The 25,885-nt window shown below is 38.4% G+C and overlaps 1 protein-coding gene across 7 annotated transcripts in view; it reads left to right on the top strand.

Annotated features, from left to right (window-relative positions):
• CEPT1 (choline/ethanolamine phosphotransferase 1) overlaps window positions 1-25,885 on the top strand; it is a 48,323-nt gene that overhangs the window by 15,555 nt on the left and 6,883 nt on the right. For 6 of the 7 annotated variants that reach the window (XM_074977841.1, XM_074977843.1, XM_074977842.1 and 3 more), the window contains 2 exons: window positions 17,347-17,431; window positions 25,108-25,239. In XM_074977841.1, coding sequence (XP_074833942.1) covers window positions 17,347-17,431; window positions 25,108-25,239 — 217 coding nt within the window. Of the gene's footprint in view, window positions 1-6,806; window positions 6,892-17,346; window positions 17,432-25,107; window positions 25,240-25,885 lie in introns of all 7 variants that reach the window. The other variant, XM_074977838.1, reaches the window with a different exon arrangement.

Genomic DNA, 25,885 nt, shown 5'->3' with positions numbered 1-25,885 from the left:
CACATAGATGGCAACATGATTTCAGTTATGCAGTCATCACTGTCTGGAAAAAATCAACCATGGCATTTGCATAGCAAATGATACCTTTTTTTTTTTTTGCAAGAGATGCATGTTTAGTTTGAACATTGAGCTAATATATTAAAATTTACTTAACCCTTAATAGACTGAGATTTTGATGTGAAAAATTAATGTAAATTGACACTTTGACCCTGCATTTAGATCAGTGTGAATAGAACCAACATGCTTGTGAGAAGTCTGCCTTGGGGTAAATTTTGGCCTCATTAAATCAAGGGCAAAACTTCCATTGAATTAAGGGGTGGGGTAGAGGTGGCAGGATTTCATCTAAAAGACTAGAGCCAATAATGATTACATAACCACTGATTAGGGACTTGTCTTAGAACCTAATAGCTAAAAGTGTTCTAAAATTATTTATGTTATTGGTAATATGTGTATGTGAAGTTCAGCTGCCACTTAATTTTCAAATGAAATTATACAGCATATTGAAGGATGCCTTCTGTGCTGATGAAGAATCATAATTTTTCAGCATTTCTAGGAAATGTTGATATTCTAGCAGCTTACGGTGGTTTCAAGCTTCATCATAAATACTAGGTGCAAACGTTCATTTAATGGCCAGCCAACAGGTTTCTGGCCATTGCAAATTTTTTATCAAACTAAAATAATAAAGATCTCGACTTTTTGGCTGAAACAGCACCTTAAGGAGAAATTTAATATTCATTGATCTGATAAGTCATTTTGGTTAGCTCATTGAATTGACTTGTTATATCACACATGGAGCCCCAAAGATATCACTACAGCCAGTATTCAGTGATCCATGAAACATGAAGGGTCAGACTCGAACTAAATCACACCCAAAATAAATTCTAGAGCAACTTTAATAACCTCACTGGAGCCTGAGAGAAAATGTAAGAAATACAATTTGCTATGAGTTCCTGGATTTATCCACAAAAGACCATTTATCCATAAGCCTAAACTCAGGTCTTTGTTCTTTCGAAATACAATGAAGACTCCATCCTGCATTGAAGTCTGTGAGCGAGGAGGACAATTGGCACCTTTCAGAGACTGCCCCAAATAACCTGTTTTGTTTTTTTGTTTTAAAATAAAGGCTTAAGCATTTGCTTAAATGCTGCAGGTGCAAATATGTCTCAAACTATTTAATTTCAAGTTGCAAAGAGAGAAGTAGCCATTTAAATAATCTCACTTCCACATACTTTTAATTCTAATATCTCTTTTTTGGGGATCACTGCACCAAAGCTTGTCTGTAGTTTTACAGATGCAATGTTTGAACATTCAACAGGTTTCTGTAGAATTAACTTGCCTTTTTATCAGGATTTTCTGATATTTATAGTATATAAATCAAAAAGGTCATACAACTATATACATATAGATGCTCAATATAATGAGTATCGGATAAGCATTTGTGTAATGAGCTCATACTCTTAACCAGTCATATTGTCATAAGGTTAATAAGTTACAACAAGCTAACTTCTGCCACACAAACCTGAGAATATGAGGCAAGAAGAGAATAAGCAGTGTTAAATATTAGCTTGTCTCTGAAACTTTCTCTTTACCGATCTGCTCTGTAGGACTTACTGTGCCTACCCATGAGCCCTGAGACTTGCAGATATAGGTACTTATACATTCCAAATAGATATTGGTAGCTTTCATTGCCTGCTTCCTTTTGGATGACTTGGCAGTTCCGTACCACAGTAATAAAGGCTCCTTTTGTTGAGGCTTTGGTAGTAAAGAATTATTTTGTTAGCTAACATTGACAACAAGCTAAGTCACTCGCTATTTTGGACTTAATTAGAATTTTAAATTAAATATGAGAAATATAGCTGACTCTGAGTAAATTGTACACTTGTTTGTCAAATTACAAAATTAGTGCCCTATAACTGGAGCTATGTTCACTAGAAATTTGACTTGGTTTTTTTATTAAAATACAGGGCTCATATTCAAGGGTTATATAGATTAAAATGGGTTGTTTGGTTATAAATGAAAAGCAATGGTAAACGGTAGTGTGGTGAGCAGGGGAAGGTAAGATACAAAATACCTGAGATGATCTGTTGTTACATCTACTCTAACATCTTGATGATGTGAAAGAGGAAGTATGATGAATGTGGAGACTTGTAAATTGGTGAATCAAACATATAAACAGGACAGGAAATAAAAGGAATTCTTCTGGATTGAATCCATCAATATGTCTGAGGAAAAAGTAATTCCCCAGACAATGTGTAGGAAAGTTAGCAGAAAAGCCATGATGCTAGAAGTTGAGAGTGATAGCAAATTAGAAATGGCCTGTCAGTACTTCAGTAGCTAGTATGTAGAGAAACATCAAAAAGCAAGGATTTCATGGGCACTTTTCTATATGGTTTTGATAGGACTTCATCCATGATATTATCAATCCTGGACCTTACAATAGCAGAGTTTATTTTCTCAGGAGTCTGAACTTTGACTGACCTGGAGACCTTGACAAAAGTAGACTACCCCAGCACAGATCACCTTTCCTGCTGGGCTTTTCTGAAGGTATTACTACTGTAAGCCATGAGGATTTAGTTAAACACACATTTTTGAAAAGCATTTGAATACTTTCCACATCAACATTTATTGGCCATGAAGTAACAGAAAAGGAGATGTGATGTTGGTACTGGATAGAAAGTTCAGGAAGTATGGCCTATGCATAGGAAGAAATGCTGGAAGTAGTAAACGTGATAAGACTGGAGTACCAAATGGACCAGTTTTAGGCTCTAAGTTAACTTTTTGTACAAGTCACAGCATCCCCTACAGTTGTGTAACACTGTACATTATAAAAAGTATTCTGACCATTTCTTTAAGAATCCTAACTCCATGGTTAGCAGAAAGGAACTTGAAATTTGGCAGAGAATTGTCCTGAGGCCATGAAAAGTATCTTTTGTTTTCATAAGTAGTATTTCTTCAAGTTTGTTCAAATTAGAAATTCACAACAATTGATTCTTCACATTTATCTTCCTCAGTAGAGCTTTTTAGAACCACGAGAGATCTTAGCAGCCAACTTCTGTCAATGCTGTGCATGCATCTTTCTATAGCATGCCACACACATTTTTGTCAAGGTGTACTTATCTGGGATCTAAGAGGCCAGGAGGTCAAGTCTGTCTCTCTTTGTGGTGACAGGAATTCTTTGCCTTTTGCACGTCATGGGTTGAACCTTAAAGTCTAATGTGACACAATTCCAGCTACCCTGCCTCTCAGAAATAAAGTTCTAAATCTGAAAGTACTTGGCTGTGCTTTTTGTAAAGTATGTTTGTGCTCACATGCACAAAACTAGGAACACATGGGTGTTTGGGCAGAAATACTTCCTGTATATTTTAGTTCCTCCTTAAATGAAGCAACTGGGGGGAAGAAAACAAAAGCTTAGGGTTGGATTCATTGCAGCAGTCAACAGCAGCTTAAAATAACCCTGGTATTCTCTGAAGAACTGAGACCAGCAAAATCAGTTACACAGTAGATATGTTTAGGATCCAGTCTGGATAAGAACCCTGGCTTATGGAATCTTGAGCAAAATAACATATGATAGAGGTCCATAAAATAATGATTGGTTTGCACCCACTGTGTCCTTTTTTTTTCTTTATAGTGCCTCATCACTGTTGTTGCACAAGCAGCACCCTACCACATTCACAATCCATTTTGCTCAATATGATGGTCATAGGACTTCAGAAATCCTAAACTTTAGTGATTTCAGCTACTTAAGACTGTAGGAGCCCTGACCCAAAGGGGAGTTGTGGGGAAGAGGGATTGAAAGGTTATTGTAGAGAATTGTGGTGTTCCTGCCTTGCTGCTGGGGGTGGTTTTGCTGTCAGAGCTGACTTTGTGGCATGACAGCTGTTGATTGGGAGCCCAGCTCTGATGGTAAAGCTGCCACCAGCTGCAGCACAGAAGTAAGGGCAGGATGACATGGTATCAGTAGTATGACTTATGCGCTGCTGGGTCCTTGGTCAGAAGCCACCACTCTCTGGCCATCCAACTCTGAAGGTAACACCCTGCCTTGCAGCCGCCTCCCCCTCCACCGCAAATGCCCTTTAGGGTTAGGACCCCTATTTTGAGAAATGCTTGTCTCTTCTGTGAAACCTTTATAGTTAAGGTGAAAGCACACAAGACCAGTTTTCCACTGTCCATGATTGTGTTTTTCATGGATTTGGTAGGGCCCTATGTAAGAGGCTGTCTTCAGCTGGTCCAAGACCTAAGATTGTGGAATATGTTAAATTGAGCAAAGATATTCTGGAACGTACGGTCTAATTGAAGTTTGTTCAGTTTCTTCCTGCTGGCAAGGAAAGGGAGGAAGGTAAGGTCTACAAACCTCAGACTGGTACAGAGACCTGTAAGAACAAAGTTCCTTGGATGGAACTATTTCATGCCAATACTATAATTCTTTTGTGCTCCTTTTCTATTGCTGATGTCCAACTAAAATAATGTTGCTAACACAAATTTAAAATAAGAGCAAACACCATTAAAGTTCACTTCCAATCAAAGTATTAAATATAGTCCCTTATTAGGTCACAGTGGTGGATTTTTATCCAACCACACTGTTCTAGTTAAGAGCCTCCATTTACACAGAATATCTGTGCACCTGCATCAGCAGTGGGATCAACAATTGAAGCATTGCCTCTTGTCTTGGAGGATGCAGTTATAAAACTGTCATTTATAATTATAAAATGCTGAACAATGAGAAGATAATCTTTACTTAATGTGTCTCCGGCCTCCTCGTTACACTGGATTTTTTTCATCTAATAGGCTTAAGTGTTAAAACTTTAATTATTACAATTGTTATAAAGCCTTCATTGTTTCAATAAATCTCTCCAATTATATCCATACACCATTTTGGAAAATACATATTTCATCCCATTTATTTTCATTTTTGTATCTGTTTTTCTGTTACATAACTTGACAGCAACTGCTGTAGGAATCTGTGTATATCAGTAAAACAAAAGTTTCCTAAATGATCTTTTTAGCTTGAGAAGGTTTTATTTTGGGGACTGTTTGTCTCTCTTTCTCTCTTTTTTTAGTTTTTTTTTTTTTTTTTTTTTTAAATGTTTGACGTTTAGACCTTTTGAAATAAAAGTTTTGCTAGAATATCTTTTTTAAAATAAAATCTTTACTATGATATGACTGAGTTGTGCAAAATAAAGAACTGAACTACATTACACAGATTTTTGATTTAGCAAAAATAGGATTATTTAAAAACCAGTGTATTTTAGCATAAAGAGTGAAAACATTTGTTGACAGTGTATACAGCCTGCAGGGCTGATCAACTGTACAGTGATTAATTCAAGATGCTTACAAGCTCCACTAGGAAAACCACCTTAGTTACACAGAAGCATCAGATGCCTACCTTGTTCTTTAAAAATGAGACACAAAGTATAAGAAATTAAATCCTGGTACTGCAACAGTATAGGCATATACTTAACATTTAATTGAGTGAGTGGCACTATTGAAGTAACACTACATACATGTCAACAATATTTGAATAAAAACATGGTTGTAAAATTCCGTAGTCAGACAAGTCCGTAGTTAGACAACATAAAAGTGAAGGTTCCAAGGGTAACAAAACTTTTTCCTCCTCCTTTCTTTTACTGTTGCAATACATTTTCTTTGTTATATATACACCCTAAAATAGCACTTTTCACATTGAAAACTCGTATACCACATCTAAAATTGAAAGGCACTTGATGCATCATATTCATAAGTTCAATCAGTGCATTTAGAGTGGATTCTTATTTTAAACTATACTTTAAAAATAAAATCACAAAGCCAAACACTTCAAAAACTAACTTCCCAGACCCACTATATTTTACCTAAGTATTTCTTAAAATGGTTCACAAATTGACATTCATGTAACAATGATATATAGGTTGCAATTAGCACATCACTTGATTTAAATTTTAATCAGCCTTATCTAAGAATATCTTTTAATGTGATCACAGGTACTGTACTCTCTACATGTGCCTCTATAGGGAGTTATGTTCAGCTATCTCTCTCGCTTCACTAAACTATAGGTTATTATCTTTCCCCTGTTTCTGACAGAGCTGAGGAAATGCAAACTTCTATTTAATAGAGGCCACCACACTGGTAATAGTTCTTTTAGTGGTGGACAGGTGTCCAGACCATATTTAGTGCACAAGTTGGAAGTGTTGTGACAATCAGGGGTGTAGTTCTACCCACACCATTAGTCTGCCATGGACTGTCCATGTGGACACTGTTCATGCACATTACCACTTTGTTAATGCATTTTGACCTAGACCTCTCTGAAATGCAACTAGATCAGAGTGCATTAATAGACTGTTAATATGCCTCAGCAGGGTCCATGTGGACAGTTAGTCCATGAGATAGTGCACTGTAAATGCATAGCCCAGCTTGCCAAAAACTAAATGTTTGTGTGGTCAAGCCCTGGGTGTCCCCATCTGTAAAACTGAGATTATAGCACTCTACCCACCTGACTCACAGAGGAGCTGAGGATTAATTAATGTCCATACAGAGCTTTGAAAATGCAGAGTACTATGTAAGTGCTAAGAAGTGTTTAGTCTTTGGGGCTTCCAAGCTGTCGTCTTTCGTGATTATTAAAGCTGAATTCCCCACACAGTTCCAAACCTCCAAATATATCAGAGCTGTAACTGTTGTATTGTTTTAAAATAACCAGCTTTATAGATGAAAAGTCCATATGTCATACTCGCTAGCAGTTATTGATAATTTGTTCTAGTGGGACTGCCTCGATGACGCTCTCAGTATTTTGAAATGTTTCTTTTCCTCACACGTAGATTTGATGTTACAGAGTCCCTGCTCTGTATTATAGCATTCCAGCTTTTCACAGGAATTGTGGGGCCCTGGTTCTGGAACTATACGGTAACTGCTAGAATTAATGCTACCCAATGAATAATGGCATGAATATTGTAGAGATAGCACCTTTATCATGCACAGAGTAACCTGGAAAATGAGAAGTGTCGTTCAAATGATATTTCACAGACAACTGATTTATTAAAAGACAAAACATCTGTAGTGTATGAAGGGGCAGTAAAAAAAAAATTATGGGAAATGAGATTTGGAGCATGTTTCACTGTTTATGTAAAACCACTGCTGAAAAGAAAGTGGATTTCCCTCAATTGGTTATTCTAAAACATATGGTGCTGGCTACACCTTTGGCTGTAAAGATAACCAGGAAGATGAAAACACCTCTCGTTACACCAAGGCCTGGATTAGTTTGGTTGGAACCACCTTCTGAAAGTTTCTTTCTCCGCCTTTTTGGTAAATGTCTTTCCACCAGAAAACAGAATTGTTTGCTTAATAAAATTGTATGCTACGTAAGATTATAAAGGACCTGTTGGCCATCAAGGGCAAACCTTTGCTTCGCTCTTGGGAAAGGTGGTGCTATATTACTTCTTCCTTAAAGAAGTTTAGTGACTATACCACTTCATCATTAGCCAAACAGTTTCATTGTCTAATTGATCTTTTTTTCAAAATGCTTTTCCTAGTATCTCCTTTTTCATCTTTAGCTTGTTATCCCTTCGGGAACAGATAGATATTTCCTTCAGCCCCAGCTGGACATGTGTCCCTCCATTCTGCACAGAAACAAAAAGCAGTCAAGTAGCACTTTAAAGACTAGCGAAATAGTTGATTAGGTGAGCTTTTGTGAGACTATTATTTATTAGGTGAGACTATTTTGCTAGTCTTTAAAGTGCTACTTGACTGCTTTTTGTTTTGATAGTGTATAGACTAGCACAGCTTACTCTCTGTTACTATTCATTCTGCATAGAGTTCATTTCTTTCTTAATGGGTATTATATTCCTTGGTTTATCATTTCATTTTGCAGCATGAGATCTTTCTACAGGTAACTTTCATATCTGGCATTCTATTAGCTGTAACTTTCAAATAATTGGCATTTTAACCATAAGGAAATTTTGGTTATGTTTTCCATAAGTACAGTATAAAGAAAGTAAATACAAATAAATACAGCACATACAGTATATGTTTACAGTGTATGATACTACTGTTGTTGGTAAAGTACTCTGCATACATTTTTGTTTGTTTCTTAACATCTAATCTTGTTTTTCTTTAGTGTTGTGCATTGCTAGGTATACCTCTCTAGTATCCAAAATATTTGTATATCTGGCAACCTCTCTGTCCTGGGAATGCTGGATATGAAAGAGATTGCTGTACAACAGAGGTCTTTTTTTCAGAATTTCCACATCTGAATCTGCTACAACAGTGTTACCATGAGGAGCCATACTTTTAGCTGGGCTACGGGCTACCTATGGCATTTTAAGAAGGGTGTCCTTTAGACTTGCTCTAAACATAGTTACGTGCTGTTACTTTTAAATACCTTGTTGACATTAGATGAAGGATTGGGAAAAAAATATTCAGGAAATGGTATTACAACGAGCCATGACTTCACACACAGGAAGGAAAAGTTTAATCAAGTTATTAGTGCATCCTGGTAACAGCATTATGATTATGTGTGATGAGAAGGCATTTTCTGTGAAAGCCCCTTTTCTCAAGTACTTAAAATATGACTTAAGGCTGAAAATGCTCATGCTCATTCTCAGTTCAAAGGTGGCCTTTTTCTTTGGAATAGAGCAGGAGAAATGTCTGAAGATAAGTTGTCTGAATTCTAAGAAAGGAAAAAAGGGATTTTTTCCATCAACTAAGAAAACAATTGTGTGTTGCCCGGTCTCCAAATGAGTGAGAGATTTGAGTCTTCTGCACCCTTCATAAGGATGCCTTTGCCATCTCTGAAGAAAATTAATTAGAAATAATAACTTAGTAGAAAATAGAAATAAGTTTGTTCTCTCGTATAGCACAGGCACTAGTTATAGTTTTCTAACACTCCTCCCCCACCACTCCCCAACCCCAGTAAAACAGTTCTAAATGCCTGCTTTTGTGACTTTTATTTCTACTCCCACACCCTAATTTAAACACTTTTTAGCATGCTGGAATACTATGTAAACTAGTTAAAATTGATCACTTGTCCTTTACTATGCAAGAAGTCCTGCAACGTATTTTAAATGCTTTCAGGCACCAGGTGATTGTAACACTTAGGCTGTGTCTACATTACCACCCCCCTTTCGAAAGAGGGATGCTAATGAGACACTTCAGGATATGCTAATGAATGCTGCAATGAATCTGCAACACCTCATTAGCATAATGGCAGCCACCACACTTCAAAAGTGCTGCTTTCGATCACGCGTGGCTCATCTGTGGGGTCCTTTTGAAAAGGACCCTGTGTAGACTTCGAAATCCACTTATTCCTTTATTCATTGTAGTACCTCATTAGCATATCCTGTAGTGTTTCATTAGCATCCCCCTTTCGAAAAGGGGGTGCTAGTGTAGACACAGCCTTAGTTTAGACTACTAAACCAAGACTTCTACGACTATGGCATGTTTCCAGGAGGGCAAAAAATAGTATATAGCTCATTTTATATCTCATGGTGCAAGATGCATAGATTTTTCAGTACTACTTTTTTTTCCTGAAAGTTGGGTATGCAACTGGCGATATAACATCACACTTCATTGTTTTATGCCAGCGTAAGAAATACATTATCTAATAGCTAATTTCTAAGGAAACTATGTAGGAAGGATTCTTATCTACGAAGTGCTTAATAGCTTTGGTATAGAAGATCTAAAAATTGTGTAATGCTCCAGAATGTGGACCATTGGCAGTATCTCTAGTCCTCAGGTGCACTAGGGACTTTGTCACATGGTTAAAGCTTTTGAGCAGAAGACAGGGGTGTTGGGTTAGTAAGACTAGCCCTTAGAAACTAAGGATCATCACAAGTGCATCCCAGTACAAGGTGCATATCTTTTATCTTGCAAGTGATGGTGAATTCACCCCGATCTTTGGTTAGCTACTCCAATGGTTAACTGACATTACTATTACAGATCATGTCTACAACTGTGAGCTGGAATGTAATTTCCAGATCTTGAGTGCTAGTATCTGTGTAAATAGGTAGGGTAGCCTACTGTAGGTTAAACTCATATGTGGTAGCCCTGAGACCGGAAGGCTACCGGATATTGAAATATGCTGGATAATAGAGGGGTATACCTAACAATGCATAACGCTAAAGAAAAACAAGATTAGATGTTAAGAAACAAATGTATGCAGAGTACTTTATTTACCAACAACAGTAGAAGTGTGCACTGTAAACTTATACTGTATTTTCTGTATTTATTTGCCGTATTTGTATTTACTTTCACTATACTGTGCTTACAGAAAATGTAACTAAAATTTACTTATGGTTAAATGCCAGTTATTTGAGAGTTCTGGATAATGAATGCCAGATAGGAAACAGTTTACTTTGTATAACATTGTTAGGCCGGGCCGAGTGCAAACTGCCTGAACCCTGTGCTACTAGCAGCTACACCTGTATTAGGATTCCTAGATGGGTTTAAGGGTAGCTATTGTTGAACACTGATTAGTGAGTTCTGCACCTGTATTGTCTCTAAGGGTGGTGGAGGGGAAGTGACTCCTATTAATTCAAAAGTTGAGCTGTAATTAAGCAGCCATTGAAAATAAGCACTTAAATTTGGGTTCAGAAATAAAAGGAATAAATTTCAGCCATTACAATGGCAGATCCTCTGTAATGTCTTTCTGTTTAGTCAGCTAACTCCCTTAAGTTAGAGCAAAATTACTTTTTTCTGTTGTCCTTTTGCAGTGTCCATTTGCTACAAATTAGGGATGTAAAATCCCATTTAATTGGTTACCCAGTTATTTTGTTTTGTTTAGAGGAAGGACAGCCAGGGGCTTGTGGTGTGCCTGGGCTGATCTGACATGAATGCGTGCTGGTCCTGCCGTGCTGGAGCGTCCTCGCTCACAGTGGGCCCTGCTGCAGGGAGGAGGTTGTTCCAGCCCCACTGGTTAACCATAACCGGTAACATGATCCATTTAGGATGAGGCTTACCAATTAACCGTTAACATCTCTACTACAAAGCAGAATTTTTTTTCCTTTCAGTCTTATGCTTTAAATGACTTTTTCCTCAAGTATCTGATTTAACGCTTTGCCTAGCTCTTTTTTTCTCTCTAAGTGACAGAAATATTAAAAGGAGGCTTCCTAAACCTGAAATGTATCTTTTTCATTGACAGTGAGGTGGAGTGGGTGATGTACAGGATCTCTGCCATCTCTTAACTAAATTATGGTTTGTCTTACTGAAATTGTAGGCAGTTCAAGTCAGGGTTCGTGTTTATACAGTGCCTCACATGTCAGGGGCCTGACCTTTGGGGCCTGTTGGCTTTACTGCAGTATAAATGCATTGCAAGCAAATAGCTGGCCTGTGTGTATTGAGGGCCTAAACACGTAATTGTGATTCTTCTGTCTATACTGTATGCTTATGATTGGAGTGCCCATGTGAAAAGTGCATGGTACTAGTTGAATAAGCTGTCTTTAATGGAACTAAGGTGATTTACCTCCGAGGAAGATTTGGCCCAATTATAGAAATCCATTGTTGTATTGGGTCTTGTCTTGGATTAATAACGCACAAGAAAAAAATAATTGTTTTAATTTCATATTATCAGCGGTTTGTTGTTTATGCATTTTTCCTCTTCCTCATCCTCTGGAAAAACTATTTCTGCTGAGCTGATACGACTCCACTAATCAGGAAGCACCAGGCAAAAGAACAGTCAATCTTTTGGAATGGTGCAAAGTGTTTGGGGGTACTGAAAATAGCTCCATTATGAAGCTTTCTGCCAAGCCCCTTTCCTGTGGCTTTAGTGTTTGTGCTGTTGGCTTTCTTGAACTGTTCTTTTTTTTTTTTTATTGCTACATTTAACAAAGAAAGAAAATAGTGCAAGGAAGGCAAAATTAAAACTAGAACTGGGCCCTGAAATGTGCTGTTCCTCCTTTTTGCTGATCTTCTCCCACTCCTGCTAATGCTTCTGTTGTTCCCAGGCTCTCTGGACCAGAGCAGGTCATTTGTCTATCTGACTGGTAGTCTGACTTTTTTTTTTTTTTCCCCATATAACATGGAAGTAGAAAAACCTTTCTGGGTCCAAGATTCTCCTCTTTACATTCCTTCCGCTGATTTCTGCGTCGCATATTTTGTTCTCTCTTCTCCTCCTCATCTTTGTGTTGTTTGTATATTTAAACCAAAAAATCTCCATTAGTTATAATGCAATAAATGTGATGCATTTTTAGTGTTTCTTGTGCTTTTCATGATGCTTATCTTTGGTGCCTGTAGACTTCTATTTCTTTGGATTCGAAATATAAATTTAATATTTCTAAATATTCCTTACTAAAAATGTGATGAATTGCATATTACCCAAATGCTTTATAGTTCATTAATCTAATTACAGGTTCAGCCTCCCTAATCTGGAACTCTCTTGTCCGGCAGCATCTGTAATCTGGCATGATTTTAGTTAGCTGGACAACCATTTATTATGGGGGTGGCCAATTTTCCTGGGGTCCCAGAAGGTTTGTTTATAGCCATCTCTCCTGGATCTTGGTGTTCTGTGCTGTTATTTAGCTGTAATTTACCCCCAGATGTCTTCTAAGTGACCAGTAAGCAATGGAAGTGTTGGTAACATGCCAGACAATATTGACTTCCCATGCTCCAGTAAATTCTCTCATTCAGCATCAGTTCAACCCTGAGGGTGCCAGATGAGAGAGGTTCAACCTGTACTAAAACAGCTTATTTTTGGAGAGATTTTCCCTTGCAGACAGAAGGGCCAATTTTTTTTTAATTAAAGTTTAGATTGCATAAATATGTTGGTAACACAAGTAAAGTGTTTGCAAAAACATCTTAAGAATTATGGATGTATTCCATCTTCCCCAGAGGCCAGTTCAGTATTGCTCTTAATCAGTGCCTTTTTTGTGTTTTTATTATTTAAAAAAAAAAAAAAGAGGAGCCAGTATTCAGCTGAGTCCCTGACCCCCCACACCCAGCCAATCCCATGGCTGGGGCTGCCAGGTTAATCAATACCAGGGAGCACTGGTACAAAAAAGCACCGTTCTTAATACCGGAGTTTTTTTAGTGCTTTAGTCAATTCTGCTGCTGCCCATGTTTTTCTGACTGCAGTCGACTGGTGTGTCCTGAGTTGTCCCAGATTTTCAAAAACAGTTCTGTAGTTCAAGGAAGTGTATTGCTTCCTAATAATTAGCAGTTCTTAACCTGAAAGTGCTTCACAAACTGTGATTACTCTTTGACCCCATAGGATTAATATTATCTGGGCATTTGGCATATGTTAAAATTTTTCAGGTAATTCTTTATCTATTTTTATCGACACCTAAATTTACAGGTTCTTCATTATGGTGCTTTCTAATTATTATTCCTTTTTTTCTTGTGAAGAACAAACTTTTAAAAAGCAGTTTAGCAGCTCAGCTACTTCATAGAATAAATAAGTCACTACCAGTACTTTTTTTTGAAAGGCGCTTAAGAATTATAGTGCCTTCACTTCTTTCCATTTGTGCCTCCACTCCATAATGAAGAACTTATAAATTTAGGATTAATATTATCTGGGAAACTTCTAGCAATCGGGTCTTCTGATGACTTTGTCTACTAAATTGATCCATCACCTACTATCAGAAATCTCTTCTCCATATAGGAACTTATGATACAGATCAAGTCATTTATAAACTTTCTTTTTCTTTTTGATAAATTACATAGATTGCACTTCTCAAGTCTGTGCTGTTTGGTGGGTTTCCCAGACCGTTAAACATTCTTACAAATCTGAAAAGTGTTTAAAGAGCTATGACATCCTTTATAAAGTGTGGACACCAAAACTGAGTTTAGTATTTTAGTAGTGATCTCATGAATGCTGTACATCAAGATTTCACACCCCCTATTCCTACTCTATAGTTCCCATGTTATGCATTCAAGGATTGAGTTAGCTCTCTTAGCCACTGCATTGGAAAGGGAGATATATTCTCTACAACCTTCAAGTCCCTTTCAAAGTCCCTGCATTCCAAAATACCTCTCTTGTGAGTGTACGATCCACATTCTTTGTTTCTAGATCTATGACTTTGCATTTGGCGTTATTAAAATACATATCGTTCAAATGATCCCAGTTTACAGGTAGTCTAGATCGCTTTCTAGAACCGAGCCTGTCCTTATAATTTACTCCTCCATCAATTTTTGTATCTTCTGAAACTTTATCATCTATGATTTTATACTTTCTTTCAGATTGATGAAGATTGAATTGCATTAGACCAACAACAGATCCCTGCAAAACCCTACTGAAAACTCCCCTGGGAGATGTGTTTTTAAATCCTTTGCATTTGTCTCGTTATCTGAGCATATTGATTGAGAGAAGCAGCTCTTACGTTCTTGGCTTGGGCAGTTAATATATAACTGTGTTCAGGCACATGGTAGCCTACTGTTCTTGCACAGCCCAAGTGTTTGCAGCTGTGCAAGACTTTTGTAAAATGTGTTAGACACTTCATCTGTTTGGATGAGGGCTGAGGTTTCAGATTTTCAGGTGCCTATCACCCTTTATTGCTAATCTCTTTCTGCACACTGGCTGGGATTGCCCAACAGAGTTAATCACATTGAAATCAGCATGTAAGGAAACACACATGGATATTACTCTTGTATCTCAGACTGGTATAATAGATTTTTATGAAAAGACGTATTACAGTAGAATTCCTTTAATCCGGCACGTGCCAAATTTTCCGCACTCTTGGATATCACCACGCTCGCATGCCCCAGCTCAACTCCACCCCCTGGCCCTCCTGCAATCTTAACTCACCTCAAACTTAGCCCCTCTGCCCCACTCACACAGCCCTATACCCCCCCGATTTACGCGAATTTCGAGGTACACCCCTCACGTATCTCAGGGGACTACTATATGCCGGACCATCAAATTTTGCTGGATTATCTCCGTAAATGGCACAATTTTTGCTAGATGCTGGACGATCAGGATTTCCGGACCGTCGGGGCTAGATGAAAGGAATTTTACTGTACAGAGAAGAGGGAATTACACTTGTTGGAGTCTTCTCCTATTCCTCTCTTCCTCTCTTGGCTGTCTGGAAAAGCAGTGGACCCGTCAGCTTCCTGGTAGACTGAATCAACAGTTCAGAATTAGGAGTTTTATATCATAATATGACTATATTAAATGCACAACTGTGGGGGTTAATAAATTCACCCTCTCTTTTTCCCACGTTATCAGGGAAGATCTAAGTATGATTAGTTTCTGTAAGATTTAGCAGTTATATGCATTTTGAAACTTTAAAATAATACAACTTGAAGCCCTACAGAATGCCTTTTCAGAACTTGCAGTGAGGATTAGAGAAGATTGCTTGTTTGCTGTGTTAAATATGCTGCTTAGTTAACAACCTTGTATTGTGCAGGTGGTAGTGCACTTAATTCCCCTCCATTTTTATTTTGTAATTGTATGCTTCTGGCCCCTCCCCTTCCAAAAGGCTACTTCATATTTCAAGCAAAAAAGCTGTGGGATGCACACCCAACTCCATTCAAGACTGAGTAGATCATCTTGCCACCTGTTTAATCTCCTGAGTTTGCTTCTGACTCTAATTCCCCCTTATTGAAAACACTGCACACCAGGTCAGCTGTTTAGATTTGTTTCATCCTGATTCATTCCATTTGTCATTACGTATCAAAAGTAACTGTATAGTCGCATCCTAACTAAAGAATCTCTTGTTCATATAGTTTTGTTTCTAAGATAAAGAAATTTCTTTTGGGTTGTGAGGGAGGTCTTTTGAATAAGAGGATCTGGTGCAGAACTAAGAGGTTTTATAGAGAGCATGGAGAGTGGGTGTCACAGAGTGTGGAGAGTCACAGGCCGCTGCACCCCGAGCCGCAGTCAGATGTGACTCTCAGCCAGCAGATAGAACAGAAGGTGTATTAGGCAACAGAGACACAGCATAGAACAGACTTGTCAGCACAGAAACCAGAAGCAGTCAATACAATCCATTTCAAAGAGAGGGGACCCAGAGGGAGGCATGAGCCAAGGTCCTGGCCCTTTCCTCTTCCTCCCGCAGCTAGCCCAGGCGGCCTCACTCTGAGGCTCCTGTTGAAATTCAAATAGCCAGGCCCCTCCTCCTGCCTTTGTCCTGCTTCTCCAGTAAAATGTGGCACCTGGCTGAACTCCCCTCTCTCCTGCCCCCAGCTCAGGTTACAAAGGCACAGCCATTGTATATGAGCAGAAACTATCACACCCAAACGCCCATCAACTAGGCATTGATGTAGTGCCCAGAGAAACCGAGGCACACACCTGGGATTAATAGGACAGTAGGAAACGCATGCAACATAATAAGGGAAATAAAGTCCCCACAATCCCCATTTTGTTGTAGTGTAACACAGGAGTCTGATATTAATTACATTCACGGAGTCCATTCTAAACCTACAAATACACACATACACAAACACAAAACTGTCATTGGTATGTGGCACCTGTGCGTTGTCTGATCTAGGAATCCTCTTCTAAGCATTTTAAAATTCAAACTAAGATACACTGTTGGATGATCATTTAGGCTGACCTCTATGATCCAATGGCACAGGGTGCTCTTAATGGATGTACTAAGTCGTGTTGTATACCATAAAAGTCACGATACTCACTTAGAAACCTCATAAACTTATTCACATTTTATAGTGTAGGTGACCCCATTTTCTTTCTATATTTTCCTTTACCCATTTTCTTTTCTGTAATCTCATTTTCCAGCACTGATTTCCGTGTTTTTTCTCTCTTGCTAGCGGTGAGACTTAAATAGGATTCAAAGCAAATTCTTAATTTCCTTCAGTGCTGCCTTTTTTTGAAGGCTCTCCTTCCAGCATTTTCTCTGAGGACAGTTGCCTCACTGAGAACTAGAAATGGTTTCCTGTTCTTGCTGCATATTAAAGTCTAGTCTTTAGCAATACAGTTAATTTGTTCAGTTTACCCTTGCACAAGCCCAGTGGGTTTTCTGTTGCTTATATATTTTAGCTGCGAGTTTGCTGTTTTTCAAAATAATAGAATTTACAAGATGGCATAAGGACTTATTAAGGGGGATTTTGCCTCCCCCTTCCACAATTAACACCCCCCCTCCTTTTTGATGGGCCAGGTTAAATCCTTGCCTTTATTTAAATTGACCATATTTAGTTGCCAAAAATACTAAATGAGTTCCAACTATAGCTTTGGACAAGGTGGGTTTTTATTAAGCAGTGAAATTAAGCAAATAAATATATTACAGCATGGGGTTTACTTAAAGCTCAAAAATATATTTGCATAATAAATTACTGATGCCTCTCAATTTTTTCCCAGTATTGCGAGTCCTTTATATTGTGCATGATAGAGGAGATCTGCTGAGTTTGCAAATAATTGACTTAAAATTGCTTCAAATAATTCTGCTTTTCTTTGGCTTTTTTGTACCTAATCAGAATTGATGTGACTGAAGTGCAAATCTTCATAATAATCATGCATTTACTGGCAGTGATTGGAGGACCATCTTTTTGGGAATCTATGGTAATTTTGCTCATATTGTATATTTCTGATTATTCTGCTTTTTATCTTTTTTACTCTGGTTTAAATCTGGAAGAGCACTATATTTCAACCAGCATGAGTTTCCTTTGGTATGGAAAGCTCTCATTTTTCTGTAAAATTGAAAGATGTGTGTTCTAGAAGAACTTGAATGATTTTCATATCTAACAAATGGCAGTAATGGCACATTCTGGTTTTACCAGCACAATGTAAAAAACAGTCTCAGAGGGGTAGCTGTGTTAGTCTGTAGCTTTACAAAAAACAAGCAGTCCTGTAGCACCTTAAAGGCTAACAGTTTTATTTTTTAGGTAATGAGCTTTCAGATCTGAGAATCTGAAGAAGTGGGTCTTACCCATGAAAGCTCATTACCAAAAGAAAAAATGAATAAATTTGTTAGTGTTTAAGGTGCTACAGGACTGCTTGTGTTTCCTTTAACATGAGAAAGTCATTCTTTTGAATGCTGTACTATCATTCATCTGGAATGATCCCAAATCACTTTACAGATTTATGTTTTAATTTTATGTTTAATTTTATTTTAATTTATGTTTTTATTTCTATTTTAAAATATTTATGTTTTCCAATGGCAAATTACTTTGTTCACCAATGAAAATCTGCACCTCTGGATGAACTGTTTGACACAGATATCAATAATACATAATAATTTTAGATCAGAGGGAGAAGAATACTTTATTAAATTGAAATTACAGGTGGAAGTTTTGAAATTCAGCAGTTGGTCAAAACAAAGGTGTTATCACTTTCCACCTTGTGCAAATTGCCTTACCATTTTTAATAATTGTGTCCCCAATGCTGCAAACTGATCAGTGTGATTGGATCCATGCACCCATACAGATCCAAATTGATTTTGCTATGACTCAGTGTGGGTATAAGGTATAGAACCGTAAAAGTCATCCAGTCCAACCTCGTGCTGAAAGCAGGACCAGTCCCAACCAAATCATGCCAGCCAGGTACTGCCTATTTGCATCAGCTTGCTGGATTGAGGCCTAAGGGTGCTTAGCAACTCAGTTATCAGCACCATCTAACACCATCCTGGACTGCTGGTGCAGAACTGACTCGGAGAGAAATGTGCTACGTAAAACAATGCCTGCTGAAGCATGATTTCCCAGAAGGTTTTCCATTCAGGCGCTGACCTCACCTGTTGTTGGTTGACTTATAAGATCTAATCAAATCACTTCCTAAGGTGGTCTGAAAAAAAACTTCAGTAGCCTTAGAACAGAGGCGGGCAAGATACTGCCTTTGGGCCGGATCTGGCCCGCCAAGCCATTTAATCCAGCCTGTGACTGCAGGGAGTGCTCATGGCCAGTGGGAGCTGAGATAGTTTGTGAGGAGGTGAAGGGGTCGGCAGCAGTGCTGGAGAGTCTTTCATATCCCATTGTCTGGAAACCAGACAATAGGAGGTGAGAGACTTTCCTGGGTATGGGGCAGCGCACAAAGCCTCCCCCACAGCCCAGACAGTCAGGTGATTTGAGGCTGCTAGCCCGCAGAGAATGCTGCCTTAGAGTGCTGCTGGCCAGGAGCTGCTTAGGTGAGTGCCTCCCAGCCAGAGCTTGCCTCTGGCACCCCATTCCAACTCCCTCCCAGATCCTGCACCCCCTCCTATGCCCCTGCCCAAGACCAGAATCCTTCCTGCACCTGTATCGCCTCCTGAACCCAGAACCCCAATCCCCTGCCCCAGGTCACCAGCCAAACCCCCTGCACCAACTCACAGCTCTCTCTTAGACCTTGCACCTGCTCCTACATCCCTCCCCTAGGCCAGAATCCTCTCCTGCCCCCATTCACCCTCCCGGACCCTGCATCCCAATACCCTGCCCCAGGACACAACCCCCTCCTTCAAACAAACTCCCTCTCAGACCCGACACCCTCTCTTACACTTCAGTCCCCTATCCTGAGCTTCCTTCTGCATTCAGCTTCCATCCCAGATCCTCCACCCTTCCATGGAAAAGTGTGACTCTTGACCACTTACCAAAATCTTGGAGAGGGCCCCATCAGAAATTATTGCCCACCCCTGCTTTAGAAGAAAGCATCAGAATGTTAAAAAAAAATTTACAGCGTGAAATAAGTTTATTTGTAACTTAATGAATCTATTACAGCCAAGTAAATCCTGAAATCCACTCTGCCATATACAGAATAGCCCTCCAAATAAGGGCCTAAGTAAAAGATTTATCAGACTTCTGCCATAATGTCTTTGATTTTAGAGCTTGTAGACAAACATCATTTAAGAATTGCAGCCTAAAGGGTGTGATTAAATGCTCATGAATTCAGATAGACAGAATAACTTCTCAAAAGTATATTGTCTTTGTCTGCAGCAGCTGTTTGAGCATGATGCCTGGCTGTCATTAAAACAAAAACAGTTACATACACTAAAAAAATAACTATTCACTTTCTGTTTCCAATTGTTGTTAACAAATATTTTGCTGTAACAGCTGTTTCTTATACTAATAAAATAAGAATATTTCAGCATTGAAGGAAGCTATTATTGCGTAAAGTTTGGAAAGTCTTCACTTTACTATTTAACACATTTTGTCCTTTCAAGCAGTTTTTTTTTACTTCAGCAAATATCTGCTAGTATAATAGATTTCAGTACCTGTAAAGATTTGTTTCGTTTGCTTCAAAAGAGATTAAAGCATTTTGTTGTCCAGTATTTCTGGTAGATTTATGGATGCATTTCTTCAGAAGACAAAATTTTTTTCCGGGATTGCCATGGGAATTATGATTTTCCCTCATAGATCAACCTGTTATTTTATGTTTTTATGTATTTAATTTTTTAACATCAAACAAGACGTTGTTCATCTCTCACATAGTGATTTTGGGTTTATTTCTGTCTGAAAGATGTATTTGATTTAATGAAAATACCTTAGCTGTATACTCAAACATTCCACTTTTCCTTCTAATAATTAGAAAACAGGCAAATTCTGAGATAGTTAACTGACTCTGCTGTCATTCATTATTTCTTTTATTGGCATTTTGTGTCCGGTGAGTAGAATATGCAGTATACTCCCTTCCGTCTCTCTGTCTGCACAGTTTCTTTTAAAAATTGGCAAAAGCATCTAAGAGTCCTGGAATCCAGTGTTTTCTGAGGTGAGTATAACTGCAGGTGAGAATCCCATTTGGTAAATTTTGGTGGACTAGTGAGGTTAGGTGGAGCTCTTAATAGATTATTCTTTATATTTGGTTCTTATTCTACTGGAAGTGAGATAAAATTAAACAATTACTTTCATTACTTAGTAAATATTGTTTTGTTCAATGTGCGAGTATAGATTTCATGTCACGTGAGAGAGGTCTGGTTTTGAGCTCAGAAACTGTTAATGTTCCTGGAACAGGTATGATAAAAAGTATAGGTATTTCTGAATTAAGGGTGGAATTGACACCCAAGTGTTCAAGGCCAGCTCTATTCAGGTAGGACTTGAATAAAGATCTCAGGAATTCATGAGCCTTGATATGGTCCACTGAACAAAGGTCGGTTCCACCCTGATAGTGTAGAGGGTGGAGAAGTATGTGAGCATGAGCCTTAGAACCCAGAATTCAGATATGAACCTTGGCACCCATTCATTCTGTGACATTGGCTAAATTATTTAAGCTTTCCAATTTCTTTTCTTACCAGTAAAATAAGGATAATATCTCACCGGAGCAGTGGTAGGGTTAATTAATCAGGGTAGTGCTTATGAAATGTTGTATAAGTGCCCTGCATTATTTTAATTTAGTTACAAGTTGAACCTCTCTAATCTGGAACTCTATCCTCTGGCAAACTCCGTAATCTGGTACGATTTTAGTTATTTGGATGACCACATATCATGGATGTGACCAAGTTTCTCAGGGTCCCATAAAGTTAGTGTACAGCCACCAGTCCTGGGTTTCAGTGTTCTGTGCTGTTATTTAGCTGTGATTTACACCTAAATATCTTCTAAGAGCCCAGTAAGCTGTGGAAGTGTCGGTAATGTGTTAGAAAATATTGACCTCCTGTCATCCGGAAAATTCTTTGGTCTGGCACTGGTCAGGTCCCAAGGGTGCCAGACGAGAGGTTCAACCTGTGGTAAGTGGAGTTTGCCATACATGAGAGAGAGATGAAGACAATATGGAAAAGCAGTCAAGAAATTTGTCTAATGCTTTATTAGGCAAAAACATATAATTGGAAAGTGTATACAGAGAAGTAGTTGATTAAACTGCCCAGTATGACGAGTCCAGTTTGTTCTGTGAATGTGAACTATGAAGGAAAAGAATCAAACCAAAAGTGATAGTTATAGGGAGAAATGGCCCTATTTAAATGCATTCTCTTTTATGGAGTAGTATTGCTGGAATCTCTCCTGAAAGCTGCTGTGCTCTGCAGAGGTCCTTTTCTTTCCTTTCAACATCCTTCTTCTGCCTGACAGCATCTCAGTCATGGTTTGTTCCACTACTTCATTGTATGTCATTCTCTATGGATCCTGCTCCATTCACAGCATTGATTATAGAGGTATTTTCATATGTGGTACATATGTCTCTAATCCCTGCCCCCGTCCCTTTCTGTGTCTCATCATTAACTATTCCTCCTCCTCCTCTGTCTAATTTCTCACCGTGTTTAAATGTGTGCTGTTGACATTTTTTTGACCCTACCTGCTGCTCTAACTGCCTCCCTTTTCCCTTACATCTCTAAGCTCCTGAAGCATGGGTTCTTGATAATATCCAGTCAGAATCCTTTTCTCCCTTCTATTCTCTCTTCCACTTTGTTCTTATTTCTGGTATCTTCTGAGTTCTGCCTCTTATCCTTCAACTTATTCCCTTTCCTTGACCATGTCTCACCTTGATGACTGTCATTCTTGACAGTTAAATCTGTACGTTAAGACACAAATTGTAAACTGACATGTCAAAATATTTATAGTATATAGCCTTAAATCAAACTCTAAATTCTCAAGTTGCATATTTCTTTGCCATCTGTAAACTTAGATTATTGTGGATTCTAATATTTCTTCATTGGTTGATGTATGCAGTGAAATCATCATTTAATGATAAAAATCTAAGTCTTCCAAGCCCGTTTATGGGAGGTAAACAACTTAGAAAGAGTCATGAACAGGAACCCCAGACTCATTTTCCCCTGTGAATGAATCTGGATTTGAACCCTGGCTTCCCAGAACGGAGTAGAGCACTTGTTCACTGTCATATTTATTTTCATTTATGTGCTTTCTTCTCTGTGGCAGAACTAGGAATACCATTACTTTTAAGCTGACTGCCCTTTGTTTTTAAAGTTGGGTATCATGCTGATGCAGTGGCAGAGTCTGTTTGATCAGCTTCAAAGAATTTAATAGAGAAGCATCATTTACCTAGGAATATCTGACGTGGGATTCTTTTCTGCATTATAAGGGCAGTCTTTGTAAGTGCTGCACAGCTTTAACGCCACTGAAGTCAGTGATCAACACCTGTCAAGATCAAGCTGTGTGTGAAGGACATAAGTAGTCTACTTATGGGCCAATGACACCTAGACTACCAAAAAATAAGGAAACCTGCTGCTTTATCTCCACCTCCTTTAGCTAATCATTCTAAAGGCAAAAGTGTTAATAAAGTATAAAGGTCATTCTCCAGCACAACACTATCTCCTCTGTTACCTTCTTTGATGATTTGCACCATCCATTTGCTTCCATTGTTCATAACCTTTGCCGCATCTTTGACTCAGAGCTCTTTCCACATTTCCTTTTTCTGCAAATCTGCTTTTCACAGCTATACAATATTAACTTAATATATTAACTTCCTTCATTCGACCACTGTGGAAGTCTTCGTCCATGTCTTCATCTCCTATAATTTAGACTCCATTTACAGTACTAAAAATAGGACATTGTAATTAACCATTTGGTGAAGCTCCATCAGTGACAGCAGTGGTGGAAGCTATAATATAGATTTGGCTCAGGTGGAATCAACATTTTTATCATTATGTAGCTTCACCTTACTCTGAGCCCTGCTTACAGCTTCCACCATCATTGTTATCCATGGTTCCTGGAGTTGCCCTAGTGGTGAATTATAAATCCTGATTTTTTGTCAATTTGTACAAGGCCTCTTGAGTGTTACAGTTCTTTTCTATGTGGTATCCTGAAACCTCCTCCAGCATGGGCAGAATGTTACTACTGTTCTTCCCTCCTCAAATGTACAACCCCATCACCACATTCTGAGATACTTCTACTGACCACTGAAGAAAGAATTATCAAAGCAGATGGAAGCACAGACAGACAATGTAGTAAGAATAGCACAAGTTCTGGAGCACTCTTTGAATGACTGTGTTTTGTTAGTGAATTTTTGAGTTCAGCTAGCTCTCTTCACTCTTGCAGTTCCACTGTCTTTCTGACTCTTGTCTTTGAGTAAAAGTGCAGAATGGGTAGGAGGGGTGCCTGAGATTGTTGCTCACACTCTGGAGTTCTACTTGAGTAGGAAGTTCTAATTATGCTCTTTTGAACAATCAGTTGGTATTGACGGTAGTCTCCTTATGGGCCAAGCATGAATAGAACTACAGAGCCAATTTAGTCTCCAACTGCACCTTATAAGTCAACAAAAAATCTTCATGAATCTACTGAATTCTAATGCCAGTTGCAGCAGCTCATCCCATGTGACCTTGGGTGAATCACTTCCTGTTTTCTCTCTAAAATGAGGACAATAATAAGTGCTAAAATACCAAATGTGGGGTGTATGTGGACTGATGAGTGTTTGCACAGTGCTCTGAAGTTGTAAAACATGATGTAAGTGTTAAGAATTATCTATTAGAATATCCTCAAAGCTGGACTGGATGTGTAATTATTAAATATTTACATTAAAATACAATGACTTGAGCCCATGTAGGCTCCCATATGAAACAGGCATATATGGGGACTTTCACTACATAGCCTGTTGACTCATTTGGGAAGACGTATGAGTGAAGACACATGTTACTGGAGGGTCCAGGTAATCCTTTAGCAGTTGGATGAATTAGGTTGGGGGACTCTTTGTGGGTGTTTCATCCTCTTCTTATAATTAGTCCTCTGCTCAAGGCTTTGTCAAAAAAATGAGAGATTATTAGTCTTCCTTCCCAGTGCATCTTGCCCTCATTTCTCACTTGCGTGATACCAACCCAATCAGCCCCCACTCCTCTTACCTTTGAAAAGTAATCTTGGTGGCTGGATGCCTTTTTGATGTTTCCTATCATGCCTCCTCTCATTATCCCTGATCTGTCCTCTGGGGTGTGATCCAGTTAGTGGCTCTTCACATGTTAATCCCCTTCGATATCTGGCTTCTCCCTGCACTCAGGACTGGGATCCTATTTTGGGGGTCTGTTCTTTGGCTAATGCTAGTTCTCTGTTCTCTCCATGCTGAGGAACTCCTGACTCTTGTTTTAGAGTTTGGTAGAGAATAGTTGATCATTATGATGGATAATATTAGGAGACAGATTCTGCTTTATGTCTGTTCTTCTCAGGTCATTAAATGTACAAGCAAATAGATCAGGGAATTTTGCTATTATGGTGAGTGAGAAAATACAGCTTCTTCTCAATTTCTTCCCTAGAAATCTAAACCTGTATTAACTAATTTTTGGGGAGAGCGGAAAACCCAAATGTGGACTTAGAAAAGTGGAGTGTTTGAGTTTCCTTGAAAGAGGTAAACATGATTTTAGATTAGTTGTACCTATTTTAATTTTTTATTTCTCTGTTGTCAAGATTCCAGTGCTGAATATTCAAATGAAAATATTCCCAGCTCTTTGTACAGTTGCAGGAACCATATTCTCCTGCACAAACTATTTTGGTGTGATCTTCACAGGTGGTGTTGGCAAAAATGGATCAACTATAGCCGTGAGTACTTTGTTTTGCTTTTATGAATCTATTTTATTTTCTGAGTGCTCTGTAATTTCCATGCTGGTTTAAAGAAAACTGGTATGCTTTCAAGCATGTTAATTCAATGCCTGTTATTGTGTAAAGTCTGCTTTTACCTAGTTTAGTAGCTTGGGGAAAAAAAGGGGGGTAAATGTAATTTAAATGAAAATCCTAGCTTATAGGATTGAGGAAAGATTTTAAAACGGTGGATTTGAAATAGGTGAAGGATAAAATCAACTCCCACGCTTCTTGTCCTATATGTATACAAAATGATAGGGTCTAAATTAGCTTTTAGCTCTCAGGAAAGAGATCTTGGGGTCATTGTACATCATTCTCAGAAAATATCTGTTAAGTATGTTGTGGCAGTAAAATAACTAACTAACTGTTACCAATTATAACAGAGTTCCAAATATATATAGCAAAAAGTCGTTAACATACAAAGCCACAGGAGGAATTCCTGTTATATGTTATAATTTTAACCTTTAGAACATCCCCTGCTAATAAGTTCCACAAGTTAACTGTGTGATGTGTGAAGAAGTACTTCCTGTTTGTTTGTTTGTTTTAAACCTTCATGGGGTGACCGCTAACTGTTGCATTATGTAAAAGAGTAAATAACATTTCTTCA

The sequence above is a fragment of the Carettochelys insculpta genome, chromosome 26 (assembly GCF_033958435.1).
Source record: "Carettochelys insculpta isolate YL-2023 chromosome 26, ASM3395843v1, whole genome shotgun sequence".
Taxonomy (NCBI): Eukaryota; Metazoa; Chordata; order Testudines; family Carettochelyidae; genus Carettochelys; species Carettochelys insculpta.
The sequence above is the reverse complement of the archived record's forward strand: the minus strand, read 5'-3'. Positions and strand labels throughout refer to the sequence as shown.